General features: G+C 38.2%; 1 protein-coding gene across 1 annotated transcript in view; it reads right to left on the reverse strand.

Moving 5' to 3' along the window:
- Positions 1 to 223: 223 nt before the first annotated feature.
- Positions 224 to 21,535, reverse strand: part of LOC134744476 (uncharacterized) — a 153,944-nt gene continuing 132,632 nt past the window's right edge. Inside the window, exons 5-6 of the mRNA XM_063678295.1 lie at positions 1,952 to 2,183; positions 224 to 623 (exon numbers count right to left, since the gene is read on the reverse strand). Of these exons, the coding sequence (XP_063534365.1) occupies positions 526 to 623; positions 1,952 to 2,183 (330 nt within the window). The 3' untranslated portion in view covers positions 224 to 525. The remainder of the gene's footprint in view (positions 624 to 1,951; positions 2,184 to 21,535) is intronic.

The raw sequence follows: 21,535 nt of genomic DNA on the forward strand, positions 1-21,535 counted from the left end.
TAACAATTTTAACGCATATCAGTGACAGAACATGGGTCAAAATCATAAAAATAATTAATGCAAATAAAAAAATCATTTATCTATATTTAAATACATTTTATCGTATTTTTATAAATCTTCATTTTTAGTTTTAAAGTGTGTCGACAGATGGCAGTGAATTTACTGGGGTTACAAAATTTACTATGACAGTACCGCTCTAGTATAAGTTACTCTATGATAATGCTAATGTACTCGTAATGCTTGATTGCGCTATGGTGTGCGTAAAGCTTCCATCATATTAATAACAATTCAAGCCGGTTTTTTTATTAAAACAAAGATATTATCGCGAATTAACCTAATAGGTATGTTTGATTAACTCCTCGAACGCCAGTGTCAAACATTTGTTACCGAATTAATAACCTTGAAATTGTAAATTAAAGTTCAAATTGTCTGTGACGTATACGGGACAAGGCATTCGAAGGGTTAATCAATATGGATTTTCGCAACAATTTTGAAGTTTCCCTGGCGAGAGTGCGATATGATAATCTAGTCTCGTAAAGGCACTCGTCTCCTGGCCAGCAGTAGAAGGGTCCACACGATCATCTCCGAGCGGAGGCGGTGGCGCGCGCAGCCCGCGGCTGCTTCTAGAACAATTCATAAAATATTAGGAGTCTTACCCGAGTACTAAACGCATTTGACATCAAAATGATGTCATTCACCCTTGCACCTCTGGGCCCATTTCTCGAACGATATTCGACTAATATTATTAGTGTTGCTATGGAAACTCATACGATTTGACAGTTCGTGGACTAATAATATTAGTCTAATACCTTTCAAGAAATGGGCCCTCGCTCGCGCTAATACATGTAATAGGTACAAGTCCAATCGAATAGATATCGTTTTGATGTTGACATGTGTTTGCCTGAATTAGCCCTTAATACCTATCCATAACAAATCCAAATGAAAACTGTTACTACAATTGAAATATAGCTCTAAAAATGTTATTATTCGCTAATAGTAAATATATTACATATTTTATAAAACTATTTCAATATCGCCGTAAAAATACACAGTTTCATATTAAGTAGAAATAATTAATCAGTTATTTCAAAGGAAAAAACATTTACAAAATTAAAACATTTTTTTTCCCAGGTGTCCAAGTTTGTATTCTCAGATAACACGTTAATGTTATAATTTGTAATGCATCATCTCCCATATACGTTAGTCGTATAGCAGTAACCGTAGGTATCCAGAGAGCGGAAAATATATTTTCGGGTAATTATGCTAATTATAATGGATGTTAATCTCTTTTCTGTAGGCTCAGTGCAGGAATATGTGAGGTAACATCGTAATGTTTGATAACGTTAGATATTCTCCCGGATTATATCGGATATTTGTCAAATGAAGGATACTGTACGGAATTCTCGCCTCGTGCTCAAACACAGAACAAGCATTTGCATACAAGCATTTGGACACAAGGCCAAAGGCCGAACTCTGCGTAGGGCTGAAGGAGAGCTCCCTGAGGAGGCACGCCTCCATGCAAACAATTAAACAAAATAGTACCCGTATCTAATAATAGTAGCCCGAACCTTCTGACAAGTGTTCCCGCAACTTCACTAGGTATCTTAATGCGAAAGCTTATTTGTTTTATATTTGGGCACTTTGCCTCCCGCAGCTCGGTCTTGGGCCTCGCGTGGAAGAAGCGCGCCTCTCCTGAACACTTCAGGCTTTCGACAATACGCGGAGCTCGGCCTTCCGTTTTCGCAATTAGACAATTCTGTGTTTCAGCCCTCCTGCAACTGGGTCTTCGGCCTCGCGCAGAGGCGCGCGTCTCTGTAATGCTTCGAGCCTTCGGCCCATTCGGGAAAGCTGCGATAAGCGCATATTTAGACTACTCTAATCTTACTTTGTGTTTGAGCACTAAGCTTCTGCAGCTCGGCCTTCGGCCATAAAAAAAGTAAAAATCACTTACTATTCTTACTAAACATGTACGTTGATATATGCGGGCGCGTCGCCACATACAGCCGCACCGACATAGCCCTAATATTCGGGGGGCGCGTCGGTACCGTCGCGCGACACCGCAGCGCGAGGTAGCCCCGGTGTGTTTCGTAGTCGTCGGGATATATGCGCAGTGTCCGCCAAGATGCTCGCAGGCCTTCGCTGTCGGGCCCGGATATGTGTGTTGGGTGCGTTATTAGGGGGTCCTGTGGAAGAAATGAAGTGTTAGATATGTTTTGAAGTTGAAGTTGAATGCATTACTTTAATTTTTTTGACATTTTGTACGTTTAATAAATTGATTTATTACATAATATGATTCAGAATATCTGTCAAGTTAACCCAGTTTGACAGCACTGGCTTCCCTCGAATGCGGCTGGGTCTTCGGCCTCGTGTAGAGGCGCGTCTCTCTTCGAGCCTTCGGCCCATTCGAGAAAGTTGCGATAAGCGGATATAGTACTCTTGCTTTGTGTTTAAGCACTAACGTCCTGCAGCTCGGCCCGTGGCTTTCGTAGAGGACAACCAAAAATAAAACAAAGTTACTAAAATTGATTATGCCATTTAGTTTCCTTGAATGTAACGTAGCCATACCAGTTAACGGGCTACCATAAAAACACCGTGTAGGTACGTATAATTTGAAAACAAGCATACAGCTTCCCACATGGTAATTAGTAGCCGATATGAACGCTTACAACTCTTGGTATGTCCTTTTTATAATACAGACCCTAAAAATTATAATTCTTTTTTGAAGAACGCTTCTTCAGTTTTTTTCTTTTCAGAAAACCTCGACTGCACTGATACCAAAAATGTCCATGTCTGCGACGACACGAGCGAAAAGTATAACCTAAAGTCTGTTCCGCCAAGCCACTAAAAATTTACTAGGAGAGCCGGCCCTAGATAAAAATGGGTTGAGGCCAGAAGGGGAAGAAGAAATATATTTTTGAAACGTAACCTTGTAAAGATGTTTGTGAACAAGACCGTATACAATATGATTAATGAAGCGAAAAAATTAGAAATTTGAATATGATTTTTTCATTTATATCGCAGGTATATGACTAAGACAGTTGCATCTCGCTATAAGTGTTGAAATGATAGCGAGTAATATCATATAACATTTAAATAGCCCACCGGTACGTAATACATTCAAAGTGAGAAATTCGGCTACATCATTAAAATAAAAAGTAAATTCATACTTGCCAAAAGTACATTTAGGTCATTTATGAAAGCTGCCTGTCACCGTTTCGCGAGAAGCGAAACGTTCTGACACCTTTCCTTGATAGGCTTGTCAGATGAAGTAACAGGAAGTTAGGGTGCGGTAAAAATATCACGAAACAATATTCATAGCTTATAATTATATCTCAATACAGCATCCAATAAAAACTTTAGTTGATTCAGGTGCCTACAGACAAAATAAGATAAATGTTATTAAACTAAGTATGCTTAAGTGAAACTAGCCTAAACCCTCAAGTTCTTCCGCGTTTATAAAAAAACTCTAAAATAGTTCGCCTGTTCACCTCCGATTGCAGTTTAATAACAAACAATCTTTTCTTAGTAGAAAAACTAAAAAGAACATACACTTTTACAGAACATAACTGACTACTCTAGGCACAACAAACCTTTTTTTATTTTTAATACTACGTCGGTGGCAAACAAGCATACGGCCCGCCTGATGTTAAGCAGTCTCCGTAGCCTATGTACGCCTGCAACTCCAGAGGAGTTACATGCGCGTTGCCCACCCTAACACTCCTCTCCCTCGAGCTCTGGCAACCTTACTCACCGGCAGGAACACAACACTATTAGTAGGGTCTAGTGTTATTTGGCTGCGGTTTTCTGTAAGGTGGAGGTACCTCCCCAGTTGGGCTCTGCTCTAGATCTGGAATTACATCCGCTGTCCTGTGCCCTACCACACAAAGCGAGATGTCATTCACAGTGCCCATACCTCTCTTTTCAAATATCATAAATATATATTATATATTTCATATTATTTATTCAGTAGTTTTGTATTTAATATTTTTATTTCCTTTATTTATTTTGAGTCTTAGGTTAGGGTTTTATAACATGCATATAAAAGTAAAATACAAAAACACTTACAAAACATTACAAAAAATATATAAACACATTATAAAAAACCTAACCTAGGGTGCCGCCGGCAGCGGGGTAGGGCCCAAGCTGCCGGTGGTCAGGGCCGCAGAGAGAGGAACCGGCGGACTATCCGCGCCATGTCCAAGATCACCGCCTTCTGCATCTGACCCTTGATCCAACCACCTAGCGAGAGTCTCTCAAGGTGTTGGTCGAGACTCTTCGCTATGAGACCGTTCGCTGAAACGACTATCGGGACAATTATTTTTATTATTATTATTTTTATATCGTAGTTTTACTGTATAATTATAATTATTTGATAGGTCAATCAAAAAAACACGAGTTCTAACGATTTTCGTCAACAATTTATGTCCTAAAATACGGTAACTTTGTTTTCCTGTCATACCTAAACAATATTGAAAATTTACCAGCCTTTTAAAGCTCCCTCGAAATTTAACAGCATTAGATAAAACGGTGTCGACAGAGAGTGTTATAAATAGGCGCTAACGGCTGGTATCGGAAGCAACATTGTATTTTTGTGACCACCTTCCCTGTTACACGGGTATTAACCAAGGGTATAGTATACAGATTGCAAAAATGAAACAATAAGCGACGATGTGAGAATAATGATCCTACCAAGACTGCGCCAACTCTCGTACAAACTTTCTCTGAATACTAATATGTCAGGGTACAAACCCGTTTTCTCTGGTTAAAATTAGTTGTCCATATCACCTTAGTAAAAACGCGTTTCTACTAAATAGTTTACTACCTACTAGAGTAGGGTAGGGTAGGGTGGGGTAGGGTAGGGTAGGGTAGACTAGATAGTCCTCACAAACGGCAAAGAGGATGAAACGCCGGAGTGGGTTTAGTGGGTAGGGCCAGGTTCTCCCTCCCATCAATGGCCTTCTCGCGGCCGGGGGGACGGTGCGTAAAAGCATTCGCCCACTCCGTGAACAAAAAAAAAGGTGAAAACTAGTTTTAACTGGGATTTTTCAGTTTTCGCAAAGTTTCCTGGTGGAAAGTACTTTCCACTAATTATTAAAATTGTTAATAATGATGGAGTGATTTATTACATATCCAAAGTAAAATCCAGCAAGTTACTGTAAAAATCTGACCACTGCGACGTTGCTAGAATTATTCCGGCGCGTCGGAGGGATTCCAAATATTCCCCTTTCATGTCGCCGCTGATAAGTTTCGTGGCCGAATCCATTTGCTTTATATTTAGCCGCTTTGAGGCTCGTGTACCTATTTAATGAATTTCGTCGTTTGATAATATTACACGTAATGGGTTTAACATTTTCACCTGAAAGTGTACGCAGTTATTTGGAATTCATTTTTGTTATGTTTTGCGGGTTTTTTTTGTAATTTTGAGAACGATCTATTCGAGAATAAGAATAAAGTTAGAGCAAGCTAAGATGGCAGCGATTTCGATAGCCCAGATGGAGCAAGTGTTATTTTACACGTCAAGCTTCTATGAAATTATGATTAGAGCTTATAGCTTGATCTAACTCTAAAATAATGTATTGTAAACCGTTTCCAAGAAAATTGTGATCTGAAAAGCAATGATTTTTTTATTTTATTTTTTTACATAACCATCGAGATTGTTGGTATATTAATATATTAATAGTTGGTCAAACCAAATTGTCAGTGTAAGACAAAGATAGTATGATTATCTCTGTCTATGTTTGAAGTGAGACAGCCCTTTGACAAACTATAGTATATTGTTACAATATCAACCTAAACTTGTGATGTTTTCGGACAAAGTATTCATATTCAAATCCTTTATTTTTATTTATCATATACCTATATTGTCATAGATGCGTAATTATATATAATACATATAAAGCCTGAACAGGAATATATGATCACGCGCTATGTTGCGGAATTCGACTGGAACTAATTTTTTCATACTATACTGAACTCTGTCACCCTACATGAGAATAACAGCGCCCTCTTGACAATGATCATATATTCGGCTCCCTGCCGAGGTTTTCCCGAGGGGCTACAGTATGGGGTTCTTCAAAAAAGGAGTGTACAGGTTTTTAAAGGGTCGGCAACGCGCATGTAATATCTCTGGTGTTGCAGGCGTCCATAGGCTACGGTGACTGCTTACCATCAGGCGGGCCGTATGCTTGTTTGTCACCGTCGTGGTATTTAAAAAAAAACTGCTCAGGCTTTAGATGCGTAATCAGACATGATGAAAAATAATTGTCTTCGGTTACCGCGATAGTTACTCATGAAATAAAACTATGAAAACGGATTATATCGCGTATATTGAATTTATAATACATCCCGACGTTTCGAACTCTTTACAGCGTTCGTGGTCAACGGGTGACTGAGGAAAAATTACAAAATGCAAAAATACCCACATACTAAAATAATGACAAAATGCAAAAATACCCACATACTAAAATAATGAACAATCATAGACTACAATTACTATTTACTATTACTATTTTACTACTATACTTTTTTATATACTTTTTTTATTACTATTATTATTATTTATTTATTATTACTATTTTGTAATTTTTCCTCAGTCACCCGTTGACCACGAACGCTGTAAAGAGTTCGAAACGTCGGGATGTATTATAAATTCAATATACGCGATATAATCCGTTTTCATAGTTTTATTTCATGAAAAATAATTGTTCAAATACCGGTTTAAAGGTGGACCTTATCTTAAAGATGGAGCAAATGAGACAAATTGCTACAACTACACATTGGAGTGTAGTGTCCAATGTCACCATACTAATTACATAATCATGTAGGTAGTTGTATAATATATCGTCCTATAGGAACTGTAAGACAAGCTTTTCTTAGATTTGGACTAGCGGCTTGATTCGAACTTTAAAATACGTCTAAAATTTGCTAAATATACGATATGGATCGGATATGTCAGTGTCAAAAGTGACGTTTTTGTTTGAAGAAACGACTTTTTTGACACTGACATCTGATCCCTGTCGTATCTTTAGCAAATTTTGACGTATCTTAAAGTTCGAATCAGGCCGTAGTTCGATATGTCTAAGTTTACCTCCAAATATTTATTTAATTATAAAAATAAAACAGCTGTCATACTAAAATATGGCATATAATTTATAAAATCTTTTCATTGTCTGGGAGACATGCATAGAATATCGCATAAAGGCAAAAGTGAAGCTTAAGGTTTTGTAAAAATGTTGTATTGTTTAACGTGATAAAAGACGATGACAAAGCTTTATGATTCTTAAGGGAAAAGAATTTATGTAAAAGCAAGAACACGTTAAAAGGAAGTATATAGGGTAGAGTTTTTATACGGGTCAGTGAAAGTTGACAGAGCCTGTCTTGCGCGGTAATTATCTACGAAGATGTTCCCTTACGTTTTTTTAATGACGAACGGTATTGGGTTAGCAAAAGTATCTACCGAAGTATGTCTATTTTGTCGTTGGTGCCTAATAGTACTTATGCCAATATGCTATAGTACGATTAAAAAACCAAGTATTTTTAAGTAGTTTTAGAATGATTTCAGATTCTGGTAATAAATATTTGTTATTTAAACCTAAAATAAGCAATAAACTGAGCGGTGTTACCAAACGGGCATATTTTTGCTTACAGGGTAGCTCCATCCCCTGCATCATATTTTACGTGTATTTTTTGCAATAAAGAATTTTGTATTTCGTGAGCCCGCCGCGCCGCGCCGCTTCGTTCGCGAGTTGTTAGCTTACGTAAGACCCTGCGTTAGGGTACCTATATATTTTTGCCAGTCCTTTATTTCAATTGTCTGCGAGTGATAACGGGGTTTCCTACAATATATACTATATTATCAGCACAATTGCCTTCACACACACACTACTCTATACATCAAGTCGCATCAATCTTTTCACGCGTCGCCGCAATATGTGCTAGCGGTGCTAATTGCACTCGACGTTGTATTTCTCTAATATATCACCCCAATTTAGGTTTCAATTACTCATACAAAGCGTCTAATTACGATATCGTTTGTTCTCTATTTTTAGTATAAGGCTAGGTTCACATTTTTACACTGTCATAAAACTCACTGGCATTCTGCTGAGGAATCACAGGTTTCCATGCTGGCGGCACAGCCCAGCCGCTATCCCAATTGAAATTAGGGCGCCGCCCAATCTCGATCGCTTCACGTATTTTACGTGGTACGTAGCATTTTTCTCGTACCAGTAATCTCGCCTTGTCAAACGGAAGATAGTGCGACGCGCCTGTATCTAGGGCGTGCTCTGCCACTGCGGAGTTGCTGCAGTCTTCTTTACACTCCGTCTTTGTTCTACAAGTCTAGTGGATACTTTGCGTCCGGTTTCTCCTATGTAGGATTTACCGCGCGAGTGACTAAAACAAGTGCCTTAACCGTCAAATTATTTACTGTCACTACGATATTCGATAAAATCCCGTATACGGTACCTATACGGAGAAAATTAACGCCGTGTGAACCTACCCTACAAACCTATGCCTTCTTCGCGTGCATAGAGTACTGTTAGAGCCAGATGTTCTATAATTTATTATAGTCTGAGAGCTGACGGTTTTATCTCGGTATACAATTTGTTAAGACCCGATAATCATCATCAATCAGAAAAATGAAGTACCTATACCTTTGCAGCTGACTGTACGTAGTAACGTTTACCTATTGATATGTATGTTAAGGTTACATTTGCATTCGTATGGCCACGCAGCAGCGACGTTCATGCGGGTAATCACACAGTAAATCTCCTTGAAAAATAATTCGTATTGATCGACCTAATCGCGACAGCAGCAGCAGTTTAGAGGATATAACCAAACGGAGACGCCTTGTCTGTAATTTTCTGTACAAAACAGTGGCGATTTTTGCGGGAGAGGGGCACGTCAAATGTATACGTAACGTAATATTGCCATGTCAGATAAACGTCACTCCATACAATGTGTATGACCATTGGCCGCCTATTTTCGACAGAGGGGAACGCTTGTAATGGCTCCTCCGTTTGGTTATATCCTCTAAGCAGTTAATCGAACAAATTGGCAGTGACATCGCAAATGACTAATGACGATAAAGGCTAATGAGTCTAAGCCGCCAATTTAAGATGAAATTTTTTTGGTGGCATAAATCAGATTGCCATGATAAAAAAAATTAGTAGATTTTGTGACAGTTTCTGGTTTGGGCTATGTATGTTTGTTTGTTAAATAGTCCTCAACTCACCCTGCTTAGCGCATTGGAATAAGCAGAAAGCAACGTTTTTAGGGTTCCGTACCCAAAGGGTAAAAACGGGACCCTATTACTAAGACTCCACTGTCCGTCCATCTGTCACCAGGCTGTATCTCATGAACCGTGATAGCTAGCTTGAACACTTGAGATTTTCACTGATGATGTATGTCTGTTTCCGCTATAACAACAAATACTAAAAAGTACGGAACCCTCGGTGGGCGAGTCCGGCTCGCACTTGTCCGGTTTATTTTTTGGCTCTTGGACTAACTTCCTGTACCACGTTGTAAATCACAGGGAGCATTTAACAGTAAAGCACATTCAAGACATTCATGGTTTGCATTCTTTGCCAAGTGTTTTATTACTATGAACAGCGTTCTAATTATTTATTTTTTTAATAGCCTGTAGTGTCAAGGCCTCTCCCTTTGATACTCAATACTCAATACTCAATATTTTATTGCAAATTCACAAAGTAATTGTACAGATGGTAAACTTATAAGCTAGGTCTTTGTGAACCCTGTTGGGCACTGCAATATACTATAACTATAATTTACAATTAAATTAGGAGAGGAGAATTTTTGATTAATTATTTTAACATACAATCATTATAATAAAAATGTAAAAATAAGAATTTAAATGTCAAAAATACACTCTTCGTGTCGAAAGTTTTAACTGCAATGTCATTTGTCATTTATTATTCAAAACATTAAGTATTATATTAACGAGAACAAATAATCTATAAATATTATTGAATTATAATATGTCATTAAAAAATTCACTTAGAGTGTAATATGACTTATCTAATAATAACTGTTTAATTTTATTTATATATATATTATCATTTTCTTCTTCTTTTATAGAGTCCGGGAGTTTATTATATATTTTAATAGACATTACTAAAGGGCCTGATGACAGTAGTTTAAGTTTACAAGGTGGTGGGATTAGTCTATTCTTGTTACGTATGGGTCGTGTAGAAGGTAGGTCCTCTCGTTTTATATAGAATTCCCTGTGCTTTCGAACGAACTTACACATTTCTAATATATACATAGATGTAAGGGTCAGCAGTCCAAGTTCAGAAAAATAAGGTTTGTGGGTTTCGATTTCGTCAAGTGTTTTATTTATTAAGATACGAACAAGCTTTTTCTGAAGAGTAAAAAGTAATGGAGCGTTGGTACTATTACCCCACAGAATAATACCGTAATTTAGCCAGGCATATGCATACGCGTAATATGTTGTTAGTGCTGTCTCTAAATTTGTCGTTACTTTAACCTCCCGAAGCGCATAGACGAATTGAGATATTTTTTTCCTAATTTTCTCTACATGAGATTTCCAATTCATGTGACTGTCTATATCTAAACCGAGTAATGTAGCGCTTTGCACGACTTCTAGCTGAGTATCTTCGTAGGTGTAATCTATATCTAGTGGCGTTTTCTGGTATGGGTAGAATGCAATTATTTTGGTTTTCTTATAATTTATATCGAGGTTATGGTCTCTCATCCAGGAACTGATTACATTTAGGTTAGCTGTAAGTTTCTCATTGACGTCTTCAGGGTTTTGGCAAGCTGTAATTAGTGACACATCATCGGCAAATAGCACACAGGGATCATTTGTGATTTTTGGGAGGTCATTGATGTAAATAAGGAAAAGCAAACATCCAATAACGCTTCCTTGCGGGATAGAGGCGTTAAGAGTTTCATAATTCGATTTGACATTTTCTATTTGTCCAGTTGCAAAATTAAAGTGTTCTATTTCAACTAGTTGCTTTCTATCTTTTAGGTAAGATTTTAGCCATCCGAAAGCAGTTCCGCGAATTCCTATCCCATATATTTTATTTAATAATATGTCGTACTGTACCTTATCATAAGCTTTGGTCATATCCAAAAGTATGCCAATGGCATATTGTTTCGAGTTTAAAATCTCTAAGATTTCTTGAACATACTTGAATACCGCCAAGACTGTTGATCTATGATTTCCATGACTCCCGTTGTTGAGCTGTTTCCGGCCAGTTATTAGTGAAGGTGTCTAAGTCGTCCCGCCATCTCCGCCTGGGCCTGCCACGTACGCGCTTCTTTTGCGGCATCCACTTGGTGGCTATACTAGCCCACCTATCCGGATGCATGCGGCAGACGTGTCCTGCCCAGTCCCACTTCAGCCTAGCGGTCTTCTCCCCTACGTCAGCTATGCCTGTTCTGGCCTATTTAGGCTTTTAAAATAAAATCTAAATTTTCAATACAGTTTTGTTATTTAGTTACTATTATACCTACAATATTTACATAAAGACACCACAAGTTACATTACATTCTTCAAAATAGCGAATAGACAAAAAAAACTGGCCAAGTGCGAGTCGGACTCGCACACGAAGGGTTCCGTACCATTACGGAAAAAAACAGCAAAAAAATCACGTTTGTTGTATGGGAGCCCCACTTAAATATTTATATTATTCTGTTTTTAGTATTTGTTGTTATAGCGGCAACGGAAATACATCATCTGTGAAAATTTCAACTGTCTAGCTATCACGGTTCATGAGATACAGCCTGGTGACAGACGGACAGACGGACAGACGGACAGACGGACAGACGGACAGACGGACAGACGGACAGACAGACAGACAGACGGACAGACGGACAGCGGAGTCTTAGTAATAGGGTCCCGTTTTTACCCTTTGGGTACGGAACCCTAAAAACTAATTTTCGAACGTTTGTCATCACCAACGGAAATTAAACCTTGTTATCTCCGTATTAAAGCACATTTTAGACAATACTTACGGTCGTTTATTATAGCCATTTCAGTATATAAATGTCCTTGAAGCTCGGAATAAAATCGTTCTCGGATAAGAATCTTTTTAAAATTGGATATGGGATGTTGGCAACCGTATTTAGGTTGCGCTAATTTTTAATCAACTTTCCGATGAAGGAAATTCCCAAATAGTATTTTTATTATATATTGATTTCTCGAAAATGGCTCTACCGATTTACAAAGCTCATTGCTTTATTAGGCTTAAGCTCGTTCTTCTTAGTATTAAATTAGATCTGTATAAATTCTATAAACTGAAATAAATGTCATATACGAAGGAAAAAATGACCAAAGCCTCCAGTGTCCAGAGCTGGAATCGAACCAGCGTACCCCGTTTACCGGACAGGTGCCTGAACCGCTCGGCTATCCGGTCACGGTGGCACGGTGTTGTTGTCATATACTTGGAAATTTCGACCCATGCCACCGTGACCGGATAGCCGAGCGGTTCAGGCACCTGTCCGGTAAACGGGGTACGCTGGATCGATTCCAGCTCTGGACACTGGAGGCTTGGGTAATTTTTTCCTTCGTATATGACATTTATTTCAGTTTATAGTTTAAATAGTAGTGTGTCTACTTGAAAAACCACTAATTAAAATATTTTCATAGAAAATAATTTAATTTGTTCTTACTGTATAAATTCAATATTATTATGGAATAATATTAACATCACGCATTTAATTTTCATTTTTGGTACAAGCTTTTATCGCTGATTGTACTTTTCTTTCCACACGCAACTAATGCTCATCGAGACAATTCTAACAACCCCAAACACAATTAGTTTGCGTTGTTTTATCACAGAGTTCCCACCTTCCTCCTGTATCCATCATCAGATCAGCTCCATGTCATCATAATATTGCATTGTCCGTTTACATACGTATGCACAATTTCAGCTCAATCGGAAGTCGAGAAGTTGGTAAAATTTAGCTTCAAGATTTGACAATTTTATTTACCTATATCAGTCATGTACGCCTGACCTGTAATTTATAATATTACCAATAAAGTATGAGTATGACCCACACTAACATAATAACATAGATTCTAACAGTTAAAAAAAAGCTCATAAAAACTGACGCAGCCTTCCAATGGTCGGTATTATTTACCCCTAAAGATCGAAAGATAGCCTCGCTACAACTTATAACGTTCTATTGTCACAATACAAAAGACCCTTTGCCCTTGACCTAAACCCTCAGCAGCAAAACCCATAAGTTTCATCGTTCATTTCTCCCAAGCTAAAAACGACCGATAAATCTAACGCTGCCAATTGGCCAATGACGCGCACTTCCGGTTCAAATCGACCGGAACTCAATCGGCTGACCGTAATCACGACTAACAATTACAAACTTAACATCTGCGGTCGCAGGTGGCGCTATACTATAAGCACCAAATTTTTATTTGCTGTCGATTTTTTTTCATCTGAATAAAAAATATGGTAGGTATTCCATTTATCCATCAAATGTTATTTTAATGTATAAATAGAGTACCTACCATATTTTTTGTTTACATTAGTTGCAAACAAACATACGGTGTGTCTGATTGTAAGTGGACACCGTAACTTAAAACTCCAGCGATGTTAAATGCGTGATGCAGGGGTTAAATTGCGTTTATAGTCCGTAGAATACAGTGATTTTGCTATGTATGATATGTTCTGAGAGGTGACTTCACCCCTCAGAGGATCTACCTAATAGTAATAGGAGCTATGGAGCTATCCATAGTAAAATTTGTTGAATATGCGCTTATACAGAAAGCGCAATTTCACCATAGGTACGAAAACTACAACATTTTTATTGAGATATAATCAAGATTTTGTATTTATTTAGCCCAAAGTTAGCTGTTCGAACGTTCGAACCGGCAAAATTTTATCCATAATTAACGGAAAAAGAATCAATATCAATAAAGAAGGGCCCATTATAGAAAAGCCATAAAAAACTACGATAAAATTTGCTTCGATTTTTGCTGACTACATTTGTAAGTTGGGCCAGTATTTGACATGTTTATTGGAAAGTGTACTCTATTGTAATGTCAAAGTGTTTGTTGTTGATTGTATTGTACGTACGATTGATTTGTTTGGTCTGTTGATTGCGAGAATCAATTAACGAGGTGTTATTGAAACTTTTTGTTGTACAATTTGTTCTTTTTGTGATTTTTTATCCCTATGAAACCCAGATTTGTTTTCATTTTATTGCCTTATGGCCGTTCCATCGGTTTGCCGCTGTCTTTGTCACATTTCGCGAGAAAGAACGGGAAAGAACATACGCGCCAAGTGTCCATTTTGATCGAATTTTGTCGGTTTTTATTTATATTAAAAACGTTACCTTACAATATCGAAATTCTAAAGCTATGAAATTACTATTTATGTTAAGATTGTTTTTTCTTCTTTTTTTGTTTATAGTATCACATAATAAATAACCGCGTAAAGTTGGATTAAAAGTCCGAGTTAACGGTTACTTTGGGTATTAATTGTATCGAACGAAGTGTCATAATTAGTGTATCGGAAGCTATGATATTAAAGATAATATAGTCAAGAACTACATATATTTTTTCCACGTCTACGAATATCAACGCCTCTTAGAAAAACAGGATCATATAAGGAGATTTTTCGCCTTCTGGCTCAGGGAAGCGCCTTATCGATTCCTCTTTTCTCTAGTGTCCCACGGTCCTATAACTAGTACGAATTATCTCTGTTTGAATTATAAGAAATGAAAATCAAACAGAGACGCTTTTGTTCTGTTTAGTTCTATTTTAAAATTAAACAAATTGAATATATTTTCTAATACGATTGATTCAAAATTACATATTAAATCACATTTAAAAACGGGTCTATCGCGAATTTATTTTGTTACCTTTATTTATCGACGTTTCGACACAGGTTTCACTGGTCGTGGTCGCGGCTAACTGATGTCCCAGCAAAATGTCAAAACAGATTTGTGTCGTGTGTGGGTTCGTGTGTCAAAACGTCGGTAAATAAAGGTAACAAAATAAATTCGCGATAGACCCGTTTTTAAATGTGATTTAATATGATTATAAATTGACGGCCAATTTTTCTTGTATAGTGGGTTCTTCTTGTGTAGGTTGGCTTTCATTACTTTTTGTGCATCTAGCTCGTATTGGAGTATTAGTTCGAGCGAGATGTATAGAAATTAAGTTATATAGACGCTAGCGGATAAATATATCAGCGTCAAACTCGTGGGAAGGCTAAAGTTTTAAAATGAGAACGAAACTCCGTTTGTATGGGAAGGTGAAATTCCACTCTTAACGCGAACGAACTATATAGGTAGTGTAACCGTTACTCAGCCGCTTAACCAACCGCTAAAAGCCGCTGTTTTCCGCTTTTACCACCAATTAATCTGTCACGCGCCGCCACTGACTTCCCTTCTCGTTTCGGAGTCACGTCGAAATTAAAAATGGCCGCCAAATTACCGGGGTAGTAACCCTGACGAATTTCATGCGTCTGACGCTTCCGGGTTGAGTTATGTTTTTGATATATTTTGTATTTTTATTCAGTGTAATTATGGCGTTAAATTTTGTGGCAGCTTGAATTAAAAACAAATTAGATTTATGCATGTGAACTTTGGCTACAAAAATGGGTCAAAGAATTTCGTGATTGCTATACACCCTCAGATATCAGATGGGAATAATAATGCTAAGGAGACAGAGAGATTGCTATACATCCTGTTTTTTTGTTTCGAACATTAATACGTACTTATTTGGTTATTTTATTGCTGTGTGGTAAATCAGACGTCAGAGAACGTCTAAAGGGCCCACTGAGTCAGTCGCAGTCGCAGGACGATATCGGCCTGTCAGTTAGAACAAAAATTTGACAGTTCCGAACAACTGACAGGCCGATATCGTCCGGCGGACTAATAGTCAGTGGGCCCCTTTAGGAACGAGTTGTAGTGCACAGTCAAAATTAAAAGTTATTGATCAGCCAAGCCATATCTGGCCTCGGCTACTTTCTTTAGAAAGTAAATCTCATCTATTTTAATTTATCATTAAAAAGTGATTCATATTGTCTCTCAGCGAAACTCACCAGTACTAAATAAAATCGATGGAGATGCATGAAAATGAATGACGTAAAACAAAAAGTTGGAATCAAATTCGTTCGTTAAAAATTTAACTCGTTTCTCAGCGTGCCTTTTATAAATATTCTCGTAATGCGGTTATCACACCTGCCGATGCCACCGCATTTTGATGCGAAGTGCGGAGCGACGAATTCGCGTCCGGCGACGACGGTACGGTGAAGTACGGTGCACCGTATCTTCATCCGGAGCTACGGTGCACGACGAACCGCGTTTAAGCACAAAAATCCGTACTGCTTACGGGGCGGGGTGGCATACCTTGCGGCCCGCACCGCATTCCCGTTCGAAAACGCGAACGGTCTTGCTTCGCACCTAGAAACGGAGCCGCCAGTGTGTTAAACCACGCGGTTTTGCATACAAATCAAGATTATACAGTACAAAGTTTAAAGCCGCAGCACCGCACGCTGCTCGGAAGAAGCAGCCTCCACCTAAGAGCGTCTTCACATTGCCCGATCTGATATCGGATGTCGGTTGAAAGTAAAATGTGAGACATATGTGACTTTCTGTATTTATTTATTCATTGAATAAATAGTTTTTATTTTTATTTATTTAGGCTCATATTTAGGGTAAAGAGCAATAGGGACGGGAAATTGTCCGGCCGACTCTAATTTCTGTCAAAAAAAAATTATTTAGGCTCACAAAATACGTTACAGTCATTGCGCTTACAAACATAATATTAGACGCGTACAGCGTTCTGAACTGGACTAACCCTAAATATGTGTGCACACAAAATTTACATGCCATAAATTTGTGTCTATGTATGAAATAAGTCAAATAATATACTTAAGGTATCAAAATTACGAACAAATATTAAGGATAAATCATGCCGATATCGGATCGGATGTGAAAACGCTCTAATGTACACCCAGCATTAGTGTCACGAGCGTGGGAGCTCTTAATTATTTAAACCGAGCCAAATGTCAGGCAACTTATTCTCTGTCAGCAGGCGAAGCTAGGTTTAAAGGGAACCAGTGTCTCGTGACCTTAATGTAGGTACCTATACCCAGTATGAGTTTAATTATTTAAATGGAGCCAAATGTCAGGCAACTTATTCCCTATCAGCAGGCGAAGCTAGGTTTAAAGGGAACCAGTGTCTCTTGACCTTAATGTACCTACACCCAGTATGAGTGACCAGCGCAGCGTGGGAGGTTTTAATTATTTAAACCGAGGCAAATGTCAGGCAACTTATTCATACCTTTTCAGCAGGCGAAGCAAGATATATAGCAATCGTGATGTGACATTTTTAGGGTTCCGCACCCAACCCAAAGGGTAAAAACGGGACCCTATTACTAAGACTCCGCTGTCCGTCTGTTTGTCACGAGGCTGTATCTCATGAATCGTGATAGCTAGACAGTTGAAATTTTCACAGATGATATATTTGTGTTGCCGCTATAACAACAAATACTAAAAAGTACGGAACCCTCGGTGGGCGAGTCCGACTCGCACTTGGCCGGTTTTTTTAGGTTTGAAGAGGCGAGTGCTAGTGTAGCGATGGTATTAACACTCGCGGTTGACTCTAACAAAGTATCCAAATGCCAAAATAAATGACGGAACTTCGTATAATTTAAATGGCACATGCGTCATTTTTAATATAATTTAAGAATAAATTATAAGGCTTATTTGGCAGACCATTAATAACAGCGTTTAATTAATTAGAAACATTTGATATATTTATAAAGTGTTGTTAATTTAGATTGTTGAAAGTGGTTGAGTGTACTTTCATGAATTTAAATACTGGCGGCGTATTCAAAATTTCAAATGAATTCAAATGAATTATATTTAATATGATACGCAAATGACACGAACCGCAGAGTACCATAGCCCACACTGTTTACTGACGGTTCGTAAACCTTATTACACAAGACATAAGGTCCACGTATGGACAGTTAAGAGAATTGCTGTTTGTACCTCGCTCGCGTTAAATGTACCGTTCGGATTAGGACTACACCAGTATAACTGCGGCAGTATTGCAGCGCTACATTACTGCCGACTGCATTACTGCCACAAATGTCAAAAATGCGGGCAGCAACAACATTATCACGGAGGCAGATGTGTGCAAATTTTTCCATTCCTTCCCTCAAAGCATTCATTCATTAATTTAATTTTTCCTTTAAATTTGTAGTAACGCTCGCAAATGAGAAAAGTTGAAAATAGTTGTAGTATGTGGGTATTTTTGCACTTTGTAGTAAAAGGCGGCATCGACATTTATCGGTCCTGCACAACACTACCATAACCGGAATGACACATCACTATGACGTCGTCCATCTTGTAGATCGGTTTTGGGCGAGTACCACGCCAAGTACTATCCAAGACTAAACTCTCACATTTTGCGATTCCCTAATAAGTATTTCTTATAATGGTTCTCTGGTGTTTTTACTCTTACAGTAGCTAAAGCTTTCTCAGTCACCCGTTGACCACAAACTCTGTAAAGGGTTCGAAACGTCGGAATGTATTATAAATTTAATATACGCGATATAATCCATTTTCATAGTTTTATTTAACGTCATGTGTTATAATATAGTTGGTCAAACCAATTTGTTAGTCAGTAACAACCCGGAAAATTATACTCATCCCTTTCTTTTGGGCGCTAGTACTAGTGTAAGACAAAGATAGTATGATTCTCTCTGTCTATGTTTGAAATGAGACAGTCCTTTGACAAACTATATATTAAAAGCGCAAACAAGGGAGATTTAACTTACACATTTTGCCAGTAAACAGCCATGTTGAGACCTAAACCCATTTCGTGAAACAAAGCAATCATGGTTGGGCCATTTCGAACGGCCACGCGTTATGCCGTTATCGAAAATTCTAGCATTTTGCGGGTAATACGATTCTAATAAAATGTACGCTTACCCAAGAATTTTTTGAAGTAAAAGTAAAGGTTGGGTGATTTTCAATTCGTATTAAGTACGAGTATTACTTTAATTTTATTAACAAAACTTCCGTGAGGCACTGACATATCGAGGATATTGACAGTTACTAATTACATAGTATACAATAAGTTTTTGGCAAAAATTTCATTTTTGGTACAAGCTTTTATCGCTGACTGTACTTACTTCTTTCCACAGGCAACTAATATTCATCGAGACAATTCTAAAAACCCCAAACACAATTAGGTTGCGTTGTTTTATCACAGAGTTCCTATGACCACCTCCTGTCTTCATCATCAGATCAGCTCGATGATACCATAATATTGCATTGTCACTCGACTTACATGCGTATGCAAATTTTCAGCTTCATCGGAAACCGGGAAGATGGTTAAATTAGTTACCTTAGATTCCATTACATAGTTACTTACATACAGGTCGACCTAATAAAAGCGTGTTATTAACAGAGAAAAGGATAGATATTTTAATCCTCTATATTCCGTAATTTTTATCTTCTTTCGCGTCATCTTCCATGACTCGAGTCGTTATATAAAGAACAAGACCGCATATTAAGCAACGAATATTTTTACCCTTATCGCCGTGTTCGCCTGTCATCTCCAGAAAACAATCCGTTTCCCCTACATCTAAAGACAAAAAGAAAGCAACAAAGAAAGAGATTCAATTATTGATAGAGATACTATATATATTTGTGCTTATACATACGAAAGGTTAATATAGTGTAGGTATAGTAAAAGCGGGTCCCTTCGCAGCACTTACGTCTTTTTACTACGAAGAGAAAAGCGGCAACTCAAAACGGCAGCTTTACCGATTATATTCAATATATGTAGTCTTTATTTCGCCTTAGATACTTTCATAATACCGACTCCTTAGGTTGAATCATCTGTATGAGTTACTAAGGGTAATAATACTTAACCCTAAAATGAACAATGGTTGACCTAATGTCTTTGTAATAAGCCACGTATATGGCCAGTTAACAGGAAGAAACATGGTACCTATAGCAAATAACACAGAACCATTCGGTAAAATACCCGGAAATCCAATATTATCGAAGATACTACGTATTTCCAGAAATGAACGAAATTTATCCAACAATGTAGTGAATTTATTTAAATCGGATTACAACGCAGTCGAAATATGAAATACATAGTAGCCGTAGCAGATTTTGCAGTTGTTCTTGAAATTGAACACACATCCATACAAATATTAGTTCTAAATGCGAAAGTGTGTCTCTCTGTCTGTCTGTTAACCTCTTCAAGCTTAAACCGCTGAACCGATTTAGTTGAAATTAGGTATAGAGATAGTTCGAGTCGCGGGGAAGGACAAAGCATAGTTTTTATCCCAGAAATCATCCTTTAAGGGAGTGAAAAAGGGGGTGGAAGTTTGTATGCGGAATCGATAAAAAGCAGATTGGGTAAAAAATAAGATAGATACGTAAATTACTAACTCCATGCAGACGAAGTCGCGGGCAAAAGCTAGTTTCTTATAAGTAAATTAGCCCAGCAAGTCCTGGAGCCCGATTTAGGTTTCCCAACTTGTTACGGATTGATATCTTAATACGACCTTGAACATCGCTTACGCTGATTGGTTCATGAGAAATGAAGTGGAAGTCGTGCGTGATATACGCGCCAATCACCAAGACGATTGTCAAGGGCGTATCGAAACCAGTTCAAAACTGTACCAAGTTGGTAAATCGGAATCGGGCTACAAGTTATTGTTGGGTCTGTTCGTTTCTGAAAATTATTACTTTCAGCTCTTAATAAATGGCAATGCTGAATTATTTCGCTAGAAATCTGTTTTCAGTAAAAGCAATGCTATAACTAACAATGTAATTTGAGTTAAAATGTGCTCGAAACTTTGGAAATACTTCAGCTGCCGATTGCAGAATAATACCAAATTCTTGGTGTGGCATGTGTCTAGAAAGTGAGCTTTGCTGAGGTGCGGTGATAAATACGAGATGATGGCACTAAATCAAAAACTTCTTCGGAACAATCCCATTGTACATACGGTAGAACATGCATAGAGAGCCCACGTCTCTCCGAAGGCTAAGAGGTTCTAAGCCGTCAGTAAGTTCGGGATCGCCGACAGTACGAACTGCCCGCCGTTGGATGGAGTCAAGGGAGGAGCTGGTATTGTGTGAACCTGCGCTTTATATAACAAAAGCCGGTCACCCGGTGTGAAGTACTGTTTGGCTCTGTTAAGCATCCTTTCGGGTTTAGGTTTCAGATGACTACTTAACTGGACTTTGTTCATAATGTCGACACCAAGTATCCCAATACTTTTAGCGGTGGTAAGGGGAATGCCCTGAAACTTTGGCGCCGTGACAAATAGGTTTTTTTAGCGGAAAACGCGCAGACTTGTGTGTCTGGAGTTAAACTGGACGAGGCTATGTATATGCTATTATAGCTCTGTAAATGCAGACCCACAAACATTTAAAGTCAACTTAAGCGTCGAAAGTCTACCACTAGGCTGCCGTCTGAGTCGGAAATGAGCGGAGATGAGGGGAGACGTGCGTAAACTAAAAGCATTGTTTGTTATCCAGCGGA

This window comes from Cydia strobilella, chromosome 9 (assembly GCF_947568885.1).
Source record: "Cydia strobilella chromosome 9, ilCydStro3.1, whole genome shotgun sequence".
NCBI classification, from domain to species: Eukaryota; Metazoa; Arthropoda; class Insecta; order Lepidoptera; family Tortricidae; genus Cydia; species Cydia strobilella.